The sequence below is a fragment of the Pristiophorus japonicus genome, chromosome 3 (assembly GCF_044704955.1).
Source record: "Pristiophorus japonicus isolate sPriJap1 chromosome 3, sPriJap1.hap1, whole genome shotgun sequence".
Taxonomy (NCBI): domain Eukaryota; kingdom Metazoa; phylum Chordata; class Chondrichthyes; family Pristiophoridae; genus Pristiophorus; species Pristiophorus japonicus.
This window is the reverse complement of record NC_091979.1, coordinates 277171938-277190865: the sequence shown is the minus strand read 5'-3', so window position 1 is coordinate 277190865 and position 18928 is coordinate 277171938. Positions and strand designations below refer to the sequence as shown.

The 18928-nt window shown below is 48.8% G+C and overlaps 1 protein-coding gene across 1 annotated transcript; it reads left to right on the top strand.

Moving 5' to 3' along the window:
- Window positions 1–12352: 12352 nt before the first annotated feature.
- Window positions 12353–13186, top strand: LOC139255831 (putative nuclease HARBI1). Its single transcript, XM_070874017.1, has one exon. It carries the CDS (start codon window positions 12353–12355, stop codon window positions 13184–13186), a length of 834 nt encoding a protein of 277 aa, XP_070730118.1.
- Window positions 13187–18928: the final 5742 nt, after the last annotated feature.

The window sequence follows — 18928 nt, the reverse complement described above, 5'->3', positions numbered from 1 at the left end:
GCACATATATAGAAGGAGAGGCTCCCAGGTGCAACTTCACCAGTTAGTGGAACAGGTACTCACTTTCATCAGATGGATGATGACGTTCAGATGTTTTCTGCACTGCGTGACGGTGTGGTTATGAATGGAGGTCCCGGAGACCTCCACACCAATCTCCCTCCAGGCATTGGTAAACCCCTCGTGAGTGGGTCTCCCCCCTTCTGGGTAAAGGACTCGCCACCTTCCCTCGACAGCCTGCATCAGGGTCTCCAGCTCAGCATCGAAAAATCGCGTTGTCCTTCTGGTCCAGCAGCACCAGCCGTCCTTCAACACAAATCCTTCCCTTCTCAGGACCTCAATGCAAATCCTGGCCTTTAAGTAGACCAGGGAGCAGCTGGCTCGTTAGCTTCAAATGACCAGAAGGGTGACTTTCTCTGTGGTAATGCTGCTCCAATCAACTCACCCACACCACTGCAAACTCCCGATTCCCGCCGGACGGCATTAAAAAAAAAAATCCTGAAAATCAATTGAGTGGCCGACGCAAAAATAGCAGCGGTAATCGTGCAAGAAAGACGGTAGGTGTGCCAGGTTTGTGGCTGGCCTGAATTTTGGCCCTATCATATTGTATCGGTGTGACATTTTTACATTTCCCGCACAGTCATCCACGAGCATGGTCCAATTCCGAGCCAGGGAGTGCTACAGAATCGGGACAGGGGGGGAAAGTGAGCCACACATCAAATTTTAATTTTGAGACCTCAGGAGAAGATAGTTAGTTTTATTGCACTCATAATTTTAAAGCATCTCATAATTCACCAGAGCAGCAAAATGAAATCTAATTTATTTAATCCAGTTACTTACCCTGTTCCACCTCTAACTTTTGCGGCTTGGATGAGTCCATGTTTCAGATCTATAGGGAGTGTGAGATATTGCAGCCCATGTGTCTCTATTTAAAGGGGCTGCTCCGCAACTTCTCTCTCCACTTCAGTCACACACTCCTGATCTTTGGCCATCCAGTACGGAGGGTGGAAGGCAAGTTGGAGGACCTCCTTGTGGGTCTTCTCCTGGGCCTGGCCTAGGTGGTCATCCATAGGTGGCTACCTTGGTGGTCGCTCTAGCTGCTTTCCTCTCTTCCATGGCCTTGTCCATGCCTGGGTGGCCTTGGAGAAGGAACACATGGTTTCTGTCAGTATGCTTGAGGCCTTCCACAACCGATGGGCAACGCAGGGACTGGAGTGCTTACAGGACAAGGGTGGAAGCATTATTATTTAAATAATTAAGTTTCCTTTGTCTTTTTATGATTTGGGTTTTATTAACTGTGCCTCTCTAGAAGTGGTTTCATAATACAAGTCGGTTCCCCACCTGCTAAATCTGCCCTGTTAATACTATGGAGTGGACTTAGAAACGTAGAAACATAGAAAATAGATGCAGATGTAGGCCATTCGGCCCTTTGAGCCTGCACCACCATTCAATATGATCATTGGAAACAATGGAAAAATTGTACATCTGCAAGATTTCATCATGGGTGGTTGCTTGTAAATCATGATAGAAAATCTGGCCGAGATTGTTGCTGATGTCAGGAGAAGGTGCTTGCGGACCAGCAAACTGGAGATGATTAATGTTATGTATGTAATAACTCGATAGACTGAATACTGTAAACTAACACTGGTATGAACTTGGCTCTGCTTTATTCTGGCCCAAAAGAATTACATTACATGATGGCTTGCCTTTTATACGTGGGCCGCACACACGTGCGTACAGCTCAATGACCTCCGACAGTGGCGCCACCTGGTGGCTAGTAACTCCAAGCATACATACATGACAGTCAACCTGACATTGGCAACAACCATTTAGTTTTGCTGCTTGATACACCCTGCAAAACTCCATTGCAAGGTTTCTCATATTCTTGGCAAGACTCTATCCAAGTCCCAGAGGTGAAAAAACAATCTGTTAGCCGAGCATGTCATTCAGTTTACCAATAAATGTTTACTTCAAATTTGCAATTGATGAAAAAATGATACAAGAGGTGAATTGTAATTAGAGTACATTATCCATGACCAATTTATTTGGAGCAGGTGTATTTCACCTTAGCCCAATCAATTTCTCAGCCAACACTTTCCATCTTTCAGGAGTGTCCATAATATGTGAGAAAATCATTACATTTTCACTAATTTTGCTGGTTAAAGCATATATTCTGCCTAAACATGCTTTCTAATCAACAGCAAAGTAATGAAAAATGAAACTGCCCATGGATTTTTTAAATAAACCATCTAGAAAACTATAATTAATGTTGCAATGCCATTGATATTATGTGGTATCTAATTTTAGCGACAGATGAGTCCATTTGTGTGCAGTTCTGATGCATCCAGATCCCATTGCTGGCAAAAAATTCCCTCTTTGACAGAAAACATTAGGAGGAGTTATATATGACATTGCCAATATATTGAACTTTTCAATCTCTAGCTATTCATTTTATCAACATGATACATCACTTTAAGAATATTACATCTGTGGGTGTCCTTTTCTAATAGACTGTAATATTCAACATAAATCGTGCGAAAAGCACTAAAACTTTAAGGGGACATATTCGTCAGCTTAGCACCTCCCGTTAGCACCAGTAGATGGTACTAATGGGGCGCAAGACCAGTATTGCCAGGGCGAGGCAAATCTAGCACTGCCGCCCAGTCTGGCCCCTGGGTAGCGCCACCAGTAAGAGGTAGCGCCGGGAATGTCAACACCAGGTGGATCGTGATGTCAGTGAGTGTGGGACGCTCACTGACCGCCCAATTTTCAAAATTAATTCTCACCACTTACCTCACTGTCTGGAGTAAACACCGACAGGGAGTGCTGGCATGCAGCACCAGGAAGCCGGCTGCAGGGACGTTATTCAAAGGATCATCCATAATCACTCGCAGCTGTCAGGTTAGCAATTTCAGTGTTTTTTTGTTAGTTTCACAAATTGCAACAGTTTTATTCAGTCATTTCAAAGTTCTTTTTTATCAGGACTCTTCTGGCAACTAAAAAATGGCTACATTTATTCTTCAAAGATTCAAACTGCTCTCCAGGATCTATGCCGGGGGAGGGGGGATAGGCAGTGAGAAATACGGGAACATGTGCACAGAGGGAGAAAGAGGACCATCAGGGCTCTCACCAGGAAGCCTTACCCTCCAAGAGTACTCAAAGAGCACTTCTTCTACCTTCAATTAAGCACGGAACCGTGTATTAGAAGGCTTTCTTTCACCAAGGAGGTGGTCAAAGAACTCTGCCACCTCCTGCAACCAGACCTCCAGCCTCAGACCAGGTCACTGTGGCCCTCAATTTCTTCGCCAACGGATCCTTCCAGTCTGCAACAGGAGAGATAGCTAACATAAGAACATAAGAAATAGGAGCAGGAGTAGGCCATATGCCCCCTAGAACCTGCTCCACCATTCAATAAGAACATGGTTGATTATTGACCTCAACTCCACTTTCCCGCCCAATCTCCATATCCTATGATTCCCCGAGACCCCAAAAATCTATCTATCTCAGCCTTGAATATATTCAGAGACTCAGCATCCACAGCCCTCTGGGGCAGAGAATTCCAAAGATTCACAATCCTCTGAGTGAATAAATTCCTCATCATCTCTGTCTTAAATGGCCTTCCCTTTATCCTGAGTCGGTGCCCCCTAGTTCTAGACACTCCAGCTCGGGGAAAGAACCTCTCAGCATCTACCCTGTCAATTTCCTTCAGAATCTTGTATGTTTCAACGAGATCACCCTCATTCTTCTAAACTCCAGAGAATATAGACCCATTCTACACATTCTCTCATCATAAGACAGCCCTCTCATCCCCGGAATCAATCTAGTGAACCCTCGTTGCACCGCCTCCAAGGCAAGTATATCTTTCCTTAGATAAGGAGACCAAAACTGTGCACAGTACTCCAGGTGTGGTCTCACCAAGGCTCTGTAGCAAGACTTACTTACTCTTATACTCCAACCCCCTTGCAATAAAGGACAACATGTCATTTGCCTTCCTTAATGCTTGCTGTAACTGCATGCTAGCTTTCTGTGTTTCTTGCACAAGTACACCCAAATCTCTCTGAACATCACATTTAAAAGTTTCTCATCATTTAAAAAATATTATGTTTTTCTATTCTTCCTACCAAAGTGAATAACCTCACATTTCCCTACAATATACTCTATCTGCCACCTTGCTGCACACTCACTTAGTCTATTTATATCCCTTTGCATGTGTTCTCCTCACAGCTTACTGTCCCACCTAGCTGTGTATCATCAGCAAACTTGGATACATTACACTCGGTCCCTTCATCTAGGTCATTAATATAGACTGTAAATAGCTGAGGCCCCAGCACTGATTCTTGCAGCACCCCACTAGTTACAGCCTGTCAACCTGAAAAAGATCCGTTTGTCTCTACTCTGTGGGCTAGATTTCCACTTCACGTCGCTCATATAAGATCCATATATCGCCCAAAACGGACCTCTATCGCCCATTTTGAGCAAAAAGTGGAAACTCGGCCAGAAAGATCGCCGGAAAAATAAGCCCCCAAATTTCAGCTCACTTCGCTGAACTGATCGACGAGCTGATCGCCCGCACATCGCCCATTCCAACTTTCGGCACATTGCCCGCACTTCGCGCCGAGAAAACCGCTGGGTAATAGTTGCTTTTCCCGGACTTTACTGAAGGAAATGGGCACTACTGACGCCATTTTGAAGATCGGAGGAAGGGTGGAGACAGCTAAAAAATCATGCTTAGATAGTTGTGAGTTATTTAAGGGTCCTATATAGATAGATCTAAGATTATCAATTATATTTAATTTTACTAATAGTAGCCTAGTGGATTAGGCATTTTTTGGTGAAAAGTGCATTTATACCAAGTGAAAATAATTATTGAATTATGGGGCTTTAGTGTTAGACTGGGGCTGGAATCGAGAGAGTATTAGACTGAGATTGGTATACAGTGTTAGACTGGAGCTTTTATAGAGAGAGTAGTTTAATAGATTGACATTCTTTAGTGAAAAGTGCATTTATAGCAAGTGAAAATAATTATTGATAGTGATGGGGCCTATGCTTTCTGCACCATTACTCGTAACTGCTCACAAGCTGGTTTCTGAAAGGAGCAATCGAAGAGGTGGCAGAGTAATGCGTAGACAGAGAACCAGGAGACAGAGGAGGCGAACGTACAGCCAACGAAGATACTTGGAAAAGCAATCTTCCCTCAACTTGTCTGAAAATGCGTGTCTTAGGAGGTTGCGCTTCCGGAAGGAAGTCATCAATGAGATTTGCCAGCTCATCAAGGGTGATCTGCAGCCTTCCAGCACCATCAGAACCGCACTGTCCGTTGAGGTGAAGGTTACTGCAGCCCTAGCCTTCTATGCATCGGGATCTTTTCAGGCTTCAGCTGGCGACATCTGTCATATCTCTCAGCACGCCACACACTGCTGCATTCTTCAGGTGACTGAAGCCCTTTACGCTTACAGGATGGAATTTATAAGCTTCCCTATGAACAGGGAGGCACAGACTGGGAGGGCTATGGGTTTCTCGAGAATAGCAGACTTCCCCAAGGTGCAGGGAGCAATAGACTGCACCCACATTGCCCTGAAAGCCCCTTTAAAGAATGCGGAGATGTTTCATAACAGAAAGTGATTCCACTCCCTGAATGTGCAGCTTGTTGTCGACCACAAGTAAATAATCATGACAGTAAATGCTACATTTCCTGGCAGCATCCATGATGCGCACATCCTACATCAGAGTGCTATCCTGACCTGTTTGTCAATCAGCCAGAAGGTCATGGTTGGATGTTGGGGGATAAGGGATATGGCGTTGCAAGTTGGCTGATGACCCCACTGCGTAATCTCGTCACTGAAGCAGAGAAGCGTTACAATGAAAGCCACATAGCGACATGCAACATCGTCAAAAAAACAATTGGAGACCTAAAGCAGTGCTTCAGATGCCTGGACCATTCTGGTGGCTGCCTACAATATCACCCTGACCAGGTCACTGAGTTTATTGTGATGTGTTGCATGCTGCATAACCTAGCTATAAGGAGAGGACAACTAATGCCAAATGTGGCTGCAGGTCCACCTTCAGAAGCAGGGGAGATGGAAGAGCGAGCCGGCGAGGAGGAAGGGGAGGAAGCGATGGAAGAGGAGGCTGGTGAGGACCTAGGGGAGGCCAATCAGCCTGGCGATCTAACCATGGTCCCACCCCCACGACCCCCCTCCGAAGACCAGTACCCAGTGGCAGTTACGTGGCTGCTAAGCTGTTGCGTCAGAAGCTCATTTATGAATGCTTTTCATGAACTTACATTGGGGAAAGTCACATTTACATTTACAGTTACGGTTAAGCAAAAGTTGCGTATGCGTTGAGTTACGTTTTTGCCTTGCCTACACAGGCCTGGCATTTGCATTAATGCTTAACTTAAGCAAACTTTTGTTATAATAATAGAATGCACAACAAATACAGAACAATTGTTAAATGTTATGCTTAATGTAACTATAAGAGAATGCACAACAATTGTTAAATTCAATAAAATGTTTTATTTAACACAACTAATTTTTACATTTTTTCTTTCAACGCCCTCTCTCTCCCCCTCCCCCCCTGCCCCCCCAAACAACAATGAACGCTTGAACCTAAAAGAATTTAACATTGTTTTTTAGAAAAAACAACCCCCCTCCCTACTTGCGGCCAAGTTTCCCTCCAGGTCCTTTACCACCCCGTGTTTTAACACCATCCGCCCGTTTTGGCCCCCGCAGACCGAGACGAAGCTGGCGTGCAGCGGGCAACAGCAAGACTTCCTGCCATGGTGGAGGTATCGGAGTGGAAAATGAGTCTAGAGGAACTGTTTCCTCCGTACTCGCTTGAGTGCTAGGAGTTCCACTTTGAACCAACACGACACCTTGGGGTGCAGCGCAGTGTCCAGCCAGCAACGCTTGCTGAAGGGCATTGAGGGGTTGCGGCGGTCTGTTCTCTGATCCCCTCCAAGGTCTGCCGTGCTAACTCCATTTGCATGACAGATCAGTTGGAGAAGTTCGTGGAGAAGTGGCTCAACCTGTTGGAGAACTGATGGAACCCCTGGATAAGCACGCGACCTATCGCGACCGTCTCCCTGCACATGGAGATCAAGCACCGTCTGTCCGTCCAAGGTCGGCGATTGCTCACCTCGCTGACCCGACCTCCGTGTGCAATATGACGCACCTTGGCGTCGCCGGCTGCACACCCCTTGGTCCCGGTGCTTCTTCCCTCTCAATAGAGATGACCGCAGGTTCATTGCCCCCCCACCCCCCCCCGCGCGCCCCCCCCCCCCCACAACAGTGGACGGCTCGTCCAGGAGCTGCAGTTCGTCATCGTAGTCATCCTCCTTCTCCTCCTCCTCCTCGAGGTGAGGAAAGTGATCCTCTTCCCCCTGCTCCTCTTCCTCCTCTGTATGTGTCGGGGACGCTGCTGGTGCCGGCTGTAGGAGTACCAGCGTATCAGGTTGACCTTAAAAACACATATGATGACATTTTTACAGAGTTTATTAGAGCATAACGGTGAACATTACCAAGAGACGTTACATATCAATACTTTTCATTACCCCAGAGAGCTGTAGCGGCAGCATCCCCTGCTTCTTATGCACAAGGCTGTATACATGCATGCATGACATGACATCATTAGTATATCATAATAATATCATAAGTACATTACAAGTATATTGCATATTGCATTATAATTACAGGACATTAGATCAGATACTTATTTAAGATTTTAATACTGTTTTTAATACTATTTGACACATTACACATTACTCACGAAATGCATGGCTGGGTTCGGCCAAACCACCGGTGGTGGCTGAACGGCTCTCATGGCCAACCAGCACAGCCGCATGCTCCTCAATGTTGGTTAATGGCTGAATGTGAGCAGAGCCGCCCCCTGTCCGCCTTTGCTCTGCACGGTTGAGAGGTATCTTCTTCTGCAAATGAGAAAAGAGCATAACAAAGCAAAAGCTAATTGACGAGGTAGTATCTTGAGGTCACAACAGTTTAAAATGTTACATGCTGCTGGTTCAGAGCACTGTCCGGATCTTAACAAGGTTTGGCTATACATTTATGAATGACAAATTTACATTCAATGCAGGAGATTCATTGTTCTAATAAAAATTTGCATGCATCAGTAAAATATAAAATATAAAATATAAAAGGCAACTTACTCCTGCTGCAGCGGCCAAGTTATTCCATCCTTTTCTCTACTAGTCCGACCCCCTCGCCTCATGGGAGGCAGACGTGACAACGTCTTCAATCTCTGCCCATATCTTTCTTTTTGCATGGGTGGGAGGTTTCCCACACACACCCCAATTCAAGTCTTCCCACCTGGACTGCACCTCATTCATGAGGGCCTCATTGGCTTCCTCACTGAAGGGCTTTGACCTTTTTCTCTCTGATAACCCTCTAATGACATATTTTCTATTGTTTTTCAGTTAAGTATAGATCTCTAGCTTCCTCTGCTCTCTCTATCTCCTCTCTCTCTCTCAGTCCCTCCCTGTTGTATGATGACCCCTGACCTCCAGAAATGCGGGAAAGCCAGTCGACCGAAAAAAATCTCCCATGCGCAGAAGCCTGTTGCTGGGAAGCTTTTTCCTTCCACGTTCGGTGGACGAACGTGACATCGCCAAAAGATCAGATCACCCATTCCACATCGCTGGCCTAAGGCCGAGTGGAAAATCGGCAAAAAAAAATGGACCATGTTCCAGCGATCACTAAGGCTGAGACGTCCTACATCGCTGGAACCACGCCCATTATTTTGGGCAATGGCCACGTAGTGGAAAGTCTAGCCCTCTGTTTTCTGTCCATTAACGAATCCAGTATCCTTGCTAATACATTACCTCCAATCCTATGAGCCCTTATTCTTGTGTAATAACCTTTTATGTGGCACCTTATCAAATGCCTTTTGGAAATCCAAATATACTACATCCACTGGTTCCCCTTTATCTACCCTGTTAGCTAGATCCTCAAAAGACTCGAATAAATTTGTAAACATGATTTTCCTTTCATAAAACCATTATGATTTTCTAAATGCCTTGATATCACTTCCTTAACAATGGATTCCAGTATTTTCCCGATGACTGATGTCAGGCTAACTGGCCTGTCAGTTCCCTGTTTTTTCTCTCCCTCCTTTCTTGAATAGCAGTGTTACATTTGCCAAGCAGTTGGGATCGTTCTAGAATCTAGGGAATTTTGGAAGATCAAATCAATGCATCCACTATCTCTGCAGCCACCTCTTTTAGAACCCTAGGATGTAGGCCATCAAGTTCAGGGGATTTGTCAGCTTTTCTCTCGTACTTTTTCTCTACTTATATTAATTGCATTAAGTTCTTCACCCTCATTAGACCCTTGGTTCCCCACCATTTTAGGTATGCTTTTTGCATCTTCTACTGTGAAGACAGATACAAAATATTTGTTCAATGTTTCTGCCATTTCCTTATTCCCCATAATAATTTCCCCTGTCTCAGCCTCTAAGGGACCAATGTTTACTTTTGCTACTCTCTTCTTTTCTACATACTTGTAGAAGCTCTTACAATCTGTTTTTATATTTCTCGCTAGTTTTCTCTCAATCAATTTTTTCCCCTTTTTATCAATTTTTTGATCATCCTTTGCTGGTTTCTGAAACTTTTCCAATCCTCAGGCTTACTACTATTCTCCGCAACACTATAAGCTTCTTCCTTCAATCTAATGCTATCCTTAACTTCTTTAGTTAGTCACAGATGGATCAGTTTTCCTGTGGAGTTTTTGTTTCTCAACGGAATGTATTTTGTTGAGAATTATGAAATATTTCTTTAAAAGCTAGCCACTGTTTACCTACTGCCATACCTTTTAATCTATTTTTACAATCTACCTTCGCCAACTCACCCTTCATATCTATGTAATTGATTTTATTTAAGTTTAAGGCGTACAAATTACCCCCCACCCAAAATGGGGCACTCCCACTCCGTTTCGATGGTTTTTGCCGCAGCTGCGGTTCAGGTCGACTCATTCGCGAAATTGCGCTCTTTGGTTTTGTTTTGTTTTGATCCGGAAGTTGGCATAAATGGGGGCAGTGACTATATCTGAGGGGCAAAGATGCGGCGGTGACAGCAACTGAGGGGTGGAAGTGGGGGCGGTGCGGAGTCACCGCCGTGATGACATCATCATGGCGCCGCGCCACCACGGCTCTCCACTTCACTTAAAGGGGAGAGTCTTCGCAGTTTTTAAACTCCTGCCCACTGGGCCACCAGGGAAGGTTTTGGCCGGGCCAGCGGCCTGGCACCCAAGAGGCATAATTGTCAGGCCGACATGGTAGTCAGCCAACAAAAAAAAAACATGGCGGCAGCGGCAGTGGGCCCTTCCCTTTAAGGGAAGCTGTACGGCCACTGCAGAAGGCCCCAGCATCACTGGACCACCAGGGAAAAGCTCGCTTTGGCACCGCTGAGCGGGCCGAAAATTTTCCAAGGGGAATGTCGCCATCGGGGGGTTAGATTGGCGGTGCGCAAGGTGATGATGTGCTTAACATTGATCAGCAGCGGCAGGTGATTGGGGCACCGCTGGGAAAACTCGGGAGGGCAATTGGGCTAGCAGCGGCCATTCCACAAAAAGTCGCCGGCCACTCCACTCCGCAGCGTGGCCGCCGATTTGCAATGGTAACAGGCCTTACAGAAAGGGGCAATTTCGGCCCCTCAGGCTCTAGTTTCGGACATAGGCAAATTAATCTCAAAGGTAATGTGAAATTCTATCATATTATGATCACTCTGTCACAGAGAATCCCTTACTATGAGATTGCTAATTCATCATCATCATAGGCAATCCCTCGGAATCGAGGAAGACTTGCTTCCACTCTAAAAATGAGTTCTTTGTTAACTGAACAGTCCAATACGAGAACCACAGTCCCTGTCACAGGTGGGACAGATAGTCATTGAGGGAAGGGGTGGGTGGGACTGGTTTGCCGCACGCTCCTTCCGCTGCCTGCACTTGTTTTCTGCATGTTCTCGGCGATGAGGCTCGAGGTACTCAGCGCCCTCCCGGATGCACTTTCTGCACTTAAGGCAGTGTTTGGCCAGGGACTCCCAGGTGTCGGTGGGAATGTTGCACTTTATTAAGGAGGTTTTGAGGGTATCCTTGAAACGTTTCCTCTGCCCACCCCTGGGTCGCTTGCCATGAAGGAGTTCCGAGTAGAGCGCTTGTTTTGGAAGTCTCGTGTCGGGCATGCGAACAATGTGGCCTACCCAATGGAGCTGATCAAGTGTGGTCAGTGCTTCAATGCTGGGGATGTGCTAATTAACCCTGTCTCATTACACAAAACAAGATCTAAAATAGCCTGTTCCTGGTTGGTTCTATGACGTATTGTTCTAGGAAACTGTCCTGAATGCATTACATGAACTCGTCCTCCAGACTACCTTTGCCAATTTGATTTGTCCAGTCTATATGAAGATTAAAGTCCCACATGATTATTGCATTATCTTTGTTACAGGCTCCTACTATTTCTTGATTAATGTTCTGTCCAATGGTATAGCTACTATTAGGGGGCCTATATACTACTACTACCAGTGTTTTCTGCCCCTTGTTATTCCTTATCTCCACCCACAGATTCTACTTCCTGATCTTCCAAGCCTAGGTCCCTTCTCTCTAATGTCCTTATGTCATTCTTTATTTTCAGGGCTACGTCCCCTCCTTTTCCAATCAGCTTATCGTTTCAAAATGTCAACTACCCTGGAACATTTAAGGGTCGAAATTCGGTTGATAACGCATGCTGGTGTTAGGTATTAACTGGGAGTTAGGCGCCTGGGAGTGGCGCTCGGTGCTGTTCACGCCTGAAGCAAAATTCGCTTGAAATTTTTTAGGTACGTAAACACTTAACGTACCGCCGGCTAGCGCCATGGAAATCACGACGTCAGCACAGCATGCAACACCTCTTTGGTGCCTTTCTCGCCACATTCACTTTTGCCGCCTCACTTAACAGCTGGCGTTCAAGACACCTGAAAAAGTTTTACTGCACAAGGCGGTGAAAAGAAATCGGCCGCGTTATTTAAACGGAGTTGCAGCCTGTGCTCAGAGGTCTCGGTGAGTGCTGCGCTTGATGCTCGCACAGACAGTATAGTCTGCTGCTACCTCGTCAGATTGACTATTAGTGTCTGGAACACATTGGCTGCCATCTCGGCTCACTTTGAAATCTTTACCTCGCTGTGACCTGTGCCAAGGGATGGGGGCAGTGATGGCGCACCACGTTGTCCCTGTGGCGACGACTTGAAAGGCACCGGCTGCAGAGACAGCTTAGGCCAACTGTGAATCCTCCCCAGAAGAGAGGCCCCAGACGGCGGGGCAGGAGGCCGTACACATGCAGGGTTTACCGTCCGTGTTACTCTTATCTTGAGATGTCCGAGGAGCAGTGCTTAAGAAGGCTGAGGTTCCGCAAGGAGATGGTCACGGAGCTTTGTAACCTTCAGTGGATATACCTGGCAGCTGACATCAGCACTAGGACCTTGCTGTTAGTGGCAGTGAAAGTGACAGTAGCACTGAACTTCTCTGCTACCAGCTCCTTCCAGTCTCCTGCAGGCGACATATGCAACATTTCTCAGTTTGCAGTACATTGCTGCACTCGCCAGGTGACCAGCGCTCTCTTCGGCAAACGATTCAATGACATGAAATTCAGCATGTCAAGGCAGGACCAGGATGAGCACACCCGTGGCTTTGCCAGGATAGCGGGCTTCCCCAGGGTTCAAGGAGCCATTGATTGTATGCACGTGGCATTGAGGGCCCCGCACCACAATGGAGAGATCTTTCGGAATCACAAGGGATTCCCCTCCCTCAACGTACAGCTGGTCTGCGATCACAGGCAGATGGTCCTCGCTGTCAATGCCCGATATGCTGGCAGCTGCCACGATGCCTTCATCCTGCGGGAGACCTGTGCCAATACTCTTCAAGCCTTCGCATGGCTCCTGCGCTACCAAGGATATTGTGTGGCCCCCTGGCTGAGGACACCCCTCCACAATCCCACCACCCTTGCTGAGCAGCACTACAACACCAGCCATACCACAACCCGGGCCATTGTTGAGCAAACTTATGGGGGTTCTGAAGCAGCATTTTCGCTGCCTTGTGTAGAATTTACCAATATTTCACAAAGATTCCTGGTACCTTTCCCCTGTAGAGGAGAAGAATCCCTTTTCTGGACTTTTAAAATGGAAGGAAAAACTTCAGGACACAAATGAGTTTAAAGGGGCAGACGAGGACTGCAGGGGATTAAAGGGGATGCATTCATGGGGATCCCCCCCCCCTGCCCCCCTCCTGCCCCAGTGTTTGGACCCATAGGAAAGGGAATTTAATTTGGAACTATCTACCAGAAAGATTGAAATCCTAAAGTGCACATGGAAGAAACGGCAAACTTTAATCGAATTTGGGATTTTTAAAAGGTGAATGTTGGGTCTACAAGAAAAGGGGTGGGGTCAATCTCTAAAGGACTAGTTTGACATTGGAGCTAATCAAATTGTCTGGGAACTGTTTACCTTCGAAACCTGTCCCTAGAAGGCATTTACATTTTAACAATCGACCACGGAAGAAACATTATCCACCCCACCCAGAGGACGAAATGTCACATACATATTCCAACACCTTTTCAACAGGCATAGAAATATCTGGCTCAGGCCAGGCTATCACAATGGACAAGAGCTCATCAACTCAGAAAAGCCTATCAACGCCAGATTAAAACCACTTAATCAAGTTTCAGTTAGCTGGGCTGCAAAATTGAAACAAAGAGCTGGGCCAGATTTGGTGGGAGATAAGGAAGCCTTTTTGGGGTATATCTATTTCCCAGTTTTACAAGGAAAAAACACAAGCAGCCGGAGGTGGGGAGTGAAGAAATGGAGTGTGAAGAAAACTACAAGAAATCATCAAGGACCGACTGAGCACGGGGCCCACGAAACGGAAGGTTGTCAGCAACCAAATTGACAACCGGGCCACAACAAACAGCGAAACGACCAACCGAAACCAAAAACTGAGGAATCGACATTTATTTCCACCCTACAATCTATTTCTGAACGACCAATGGGTGAGAAATTACCAAAAAGGATGAACTAAAACTATTCCTAACCAAAGAAAGTGGGTACTTACCCCATACATCCAAAACGCAACTTACCGCATCAACGGACTCACCCCAATTGAAGACTACGCAGTCCGAAGTCCTCTCCTCCGTCCGGGGTATGACTCGCCGAGAAGGCCAAGTGCAGCGAACCCCGAAACCACGATTCACCGGCAACTGTCTAAAGGGATTGGTGAGCTTAGCCCTTGAACCCCCAGAGCTATAACTTAGTTAGTTAGGGGAATTGAGAGGGGGAGGCTGAGATAGCTTGTGTAAATGTATCTGCATTCTCCTCATTACCCCATTTAGAGTTTAAGCTGTATTCTTTTCCCCACAGGCTGTATGTTGACAATTTATCCAATGTGTTGTACTCCTCAGTGTGCATTGGTATTACTATTCTGTGTGTGTTATTAAAGGTGTGCCTTTTACTTCCTTTTAAACACAATAAAGCCATACCTGTTTCCTACCTTGAAACCGATTGTCTGTCCAAGTATGTCACAGTCCCTTCATAATTCCAGAGTCTAGAACCAAGGGTGTGGGAACGATTCGAAACCGCTCATATAAGGTCAGAAGGGAAAGCTGACCCCCCCGAAAACCACTCCTTACACTTGACTGGTCTGGAGGGGCATTACAATACTCACCTGATACAGTATCCATGATCATCATTGTCTGCTGTATGCTGCACAACCTGGCCATTATGAGGGCCCAGCCATTACCACCAGGGATGGATGATCCACCTCAGGAGGAGGACGACGATGACGAGGAAGATGAGGAACCTCACCGATGGAGGAAGCAACCTAACACTGTTGCGGCTGGAAGTGCTGCTGGTCGGAGACTCATCGATTCCAATCAATGACTCCAAATGGCCAGACTATACACCTGGGCTTCAACTCAACATATTGCTACACACTCTTCCGCCCTCCGTCTTAAATAATCAGCACCTCATCATGTAAACACTTCATATTGCTTTATTACAAACAAAAATCCTGTGTGGTGAAAACATCCACAAGATAACAACTTCATCCCCAATACATTTTCATACCCACAAAACCCCTTCACACATTCTCATAGATATCCAAATGGACGAATGACATCAGTTCATTTTGTAACAAGGTAGTCATCTCTGGCGAGTACCAAAAAATTGTCGGATCATTCATCCAAGTGCAACAATTGACATGAGCTCACATTACAACAACCTAGCATTCTCTGAGCCAAGTGTTTTGTGTGTAATACAAGTGCAACTAATGTTAAAAGCTCATATCTTCACAAGGTCAGCATATGTGGTCACCTTCACAAAGGCCTTAACTTTGTCTTAGAGAGGGCTTTTTCACCCTTTCCCTTTTCCCCCTCCCATGCCTACTATGGGGTCTCAGGGCCTTCAGCAAGGCTGGTAGTCAGTTGCTGACTTGGATCCTCAGCCACACATGATGGCCTAGCAGGGCGACCCGACCAGCTCAGGCCCTGGAAGACCCAGCTGCGGATTGAATTGGCTCAGCATGGCTGGAAGCACTCTGTTGTGGATGGTGTGCGGAGAGCGGCAGCTGCGAAGGCGGAATGATGTCATCATGAGAAAGGGCATCACGGTCCAATTGGCCCAACAGACTGATACTCTCCCAGGGCAGAGCATCATCATCTGCAGAAATCTGGGTGAGGCCAGAATCCTGCACTAGTTCGGCAAGGTTAGGTCCCCATCCAACTGATGGGACCCCAGACTGGATGGCAGCGGTCAGTACGTCCATTGAATCAAGAGTGTCTGCGACTGCAGTACACCAGAGAGCTGACACCATGTACTGATGACATTTGAGTATGGAGGCCTACAATAGCATCAGTCTGGTGCTCAATGGCCACTGCAACTTCAGCCATAGCCCGTGCCACCATGTCTGGGACCCCATGGTCACTGTTTGCATCCAGCATCCGTTGGTTTCTATCAAGGATGGGCTCGGTGGGCTGCTGAGAGGCATGAACAACAGTTGCAGCGGACTCCTCCATCCTCACAGCTAGTGCATCAAGACTGAGGCAACCTTGCTAGTGCACCCAGTAGATCATTGTGCAACTGCAGTGATTGTCTTGTGACAACCTCTAGGTTGGGCTCATCGTTGGAGTGCTGCTGAGCATCACTCAGGCACACACTCACCCTCTGGGGAGCTGACCCCCCAGACTTCACCTCCCCCGTGGTGTTACTGAAGAACACTGGGTCTGAAGCATCACCCACTTCCACCTCCCCCAACACCCCTTGGTCAGCTGCACCATGGGCCCCGCACTCAGACGGTGCAGCCTCCTGCGTGATGTCGAAGGAGGTGTCGTCCTCCTGCTCCTCCTCGTCCTCTGGGTCATCACTACCATCTGCACCCATGGAAGGTGCCCGAGAAGGTCCCGGTAGATCTGGCTGGTCATCTGAAAGCGCAAACACAGAACAGTGGTCACCTGCAGGGGAGGGGTTCAGGAGCGGCAAAGGCATTCGCGAATGCCAGTCTCATGGAAAAAACTGGATGTTGATGATGTTAGGGCCATGTCCTGCAGGTCGCTGCAAAGGAACTCAACTGTCCCGAGGGGGTCGGCTGTACCCACCGCCATTGCAGCAACTTTCACACCCATCAGAGCAGCTATCCGTTCCTCCAACACAGTCAGCACTTGGAGGTCTGGCTCCCCTTCACCAGTCCGCATTTGCTCCCGCCAATTGTGGGTGAACTTCGCCTGTAACATTACACAGAAAGTCAGAGTTTGAAGCCTTCTATCAGTGTGTCCCAAATGCCTTACATACTTTAGTACCATTTATTCTATGACAGTCTTCACAGCTCGATGTAACTAACATTTGCTGTGTCCACTTGCTGTGCCAATGCTTGAATTAGGGTGACAGGACCTAACAGTAATGGGGAGGCTACCATCTTGGACACACATAGAAGACTGAGGAGTAAACAACATGAGGGGTGGGTCTGCAGAGCCAAGTAGCAAGGTTAACAGTGCATGTCGGCCCTTGCAGTGGGTGAGGCTGCAAATGGGAACCTTGACTGTGGCCTCACCCACTTGGAGCATAGATTCGGAAAAACTACATTGAGTAGAGAGTGCACATTGAGGTCAGAGCATAGCATATTGAAGTTTGAAAGTGCCGGCTTTGTGCGCTGGCCTGTTGCTCCGCGCCCCCCACCCCCCACCTTCAGCCTCCATGCCGCGCCAGGACACCGGGGACTCCGAAGAGTGGCCAGGATGGGGCACCTTTTTTCTGGCGCCCTTTCCAGCACGCAAAGTCGGCGCGCTTCAGGTCAGTACGCCGAAAAAAGGGGTTGGGCAATGTTGGGCCCTATGGGCCCAAGTTTCGGGCCGCGCCTAGAACGGCGCAGCCCCGAACTGGACGCCCGTTTTGTCGCGCTCGAAATGGGCCTAAAAAGTATTTACAGATTCTCCGGCTCCCTGCAGGTCCTCTGGAGCTGGGCGCGGCGCAGCATGAGCTGTGGGGGCCGGAGCCAGGTCCCTGCGCTGAAAACAGTGCCGGGACCTCTGAACATGCGCTATAGTGGCCGCGCATGTGCAGTAGCTCCAGGCGCCCAAAACTGTGTGGGAGGGGCGAATGGGCTCACTGGGGCGGCGTGGATCAGGCTGCACCTCCCACTTCCTCCCTTCAGCTGGCTCTCAACCCCGCCTCCCCACCTCAGCTCCCGACCCGACTCACCCCCCGACCTGACTCCTGCTCCCACCCCCGGACCCGACTCCCGACCCGACCCCCGGACCCGACCCGACCCGACCCGACCCCCGGACCCGACCCGACCCGACCCGACTCGACTCCTGCTCCACCAGCAGACCCGACCCGACCCGAGCTCCCCTGCCCGGAGTCGATCCGAGCTCCCCCCGTCCCCCATGACCCGACCCGACCTGACCCCCGGCCACATACCTTTAACTCCGGTGCTGGGGCGGGCCCCGCCCGAATTGCCGGGCCCGTTCAGCCTCCTTCTCCTCTCCTCTCCCCTCCCTCTTTCCGTTCCTTCTCCCCTCCCTCTCTCCCTTCTCCTCCCCTCGTTCCTCCCTTCTACTCCCCTCCCTCTCTCCCTTCTTCTCCCCTCCCCCTCTCCCTTCTTCTTCCCTCCCTCTCTCTCTTCTTCTCCCCTCTCTCCTTTCTCCCCTCCCCCCTACCCTCCTCCCCCCTTTCCTCCCCCCTCCCTCCCCCTTTCCTCCCCCTCCCCTCCCCCACCTTTCCTCCCCCTCCCCTCCCCCCTTTCCTCCCCCGCCCTTCCTCCCCCTCCCCTCCCCCCTTTCCTCCCCCTCCTTCCCCTACCCTCCCCCTACGTCCCCCTTTCCTCCCCCTCCTTCCCCCTTTCCTCCCCCTTTCCTCCCCCCTCCCCCTTTCCTCCCCCTCCCTCCCCCTTTCCTCCCCCTCCCTCCCCATCCTTCCCCTTTTCCTCTCCCTCCCTCCCTCCCCCTTTCCTCACCCTGCCCTCCCCTCCCCCCTCCATCTTTCTTCCCCTCCCTCCCACTTTCCTCTCCCTCCCACCCCCTCCCTCCCCCTTTCCTCCCCCTCCCTCTCCCGTTCCTCCCCCTTTCCTCTCCTTCCCTCCCCCTCCCTCCGCCTTTCCTCCCCTCCCTTCCTCCCCCTTTCCTCACCTCCCTCCCTCCCCTTTCCTCCCCCTCCCTCCCCCTTTCCTCCCCCTCCCTCCCCTGTTCCTCCCTCACCCTTTCCTCCCTCCCCCTCCCTCCCCCCCTCCCTCCCCCTGTCCTCCCTCCCCCTCCATCCCCCTTTCCTCCCTCCCTCCCCCTTTTCTCCCTCCCTCCCGTTACCTCCCTCCCTCCCGTTTCCTCCCTCCCTTCCCCTTTCCTCCCTCCCTTCCCCTTTCCTCCCTCCCTTCCCCTTTCCTCCCTCCCTTCCCCTTTCCTCCCCCCCTCCCCC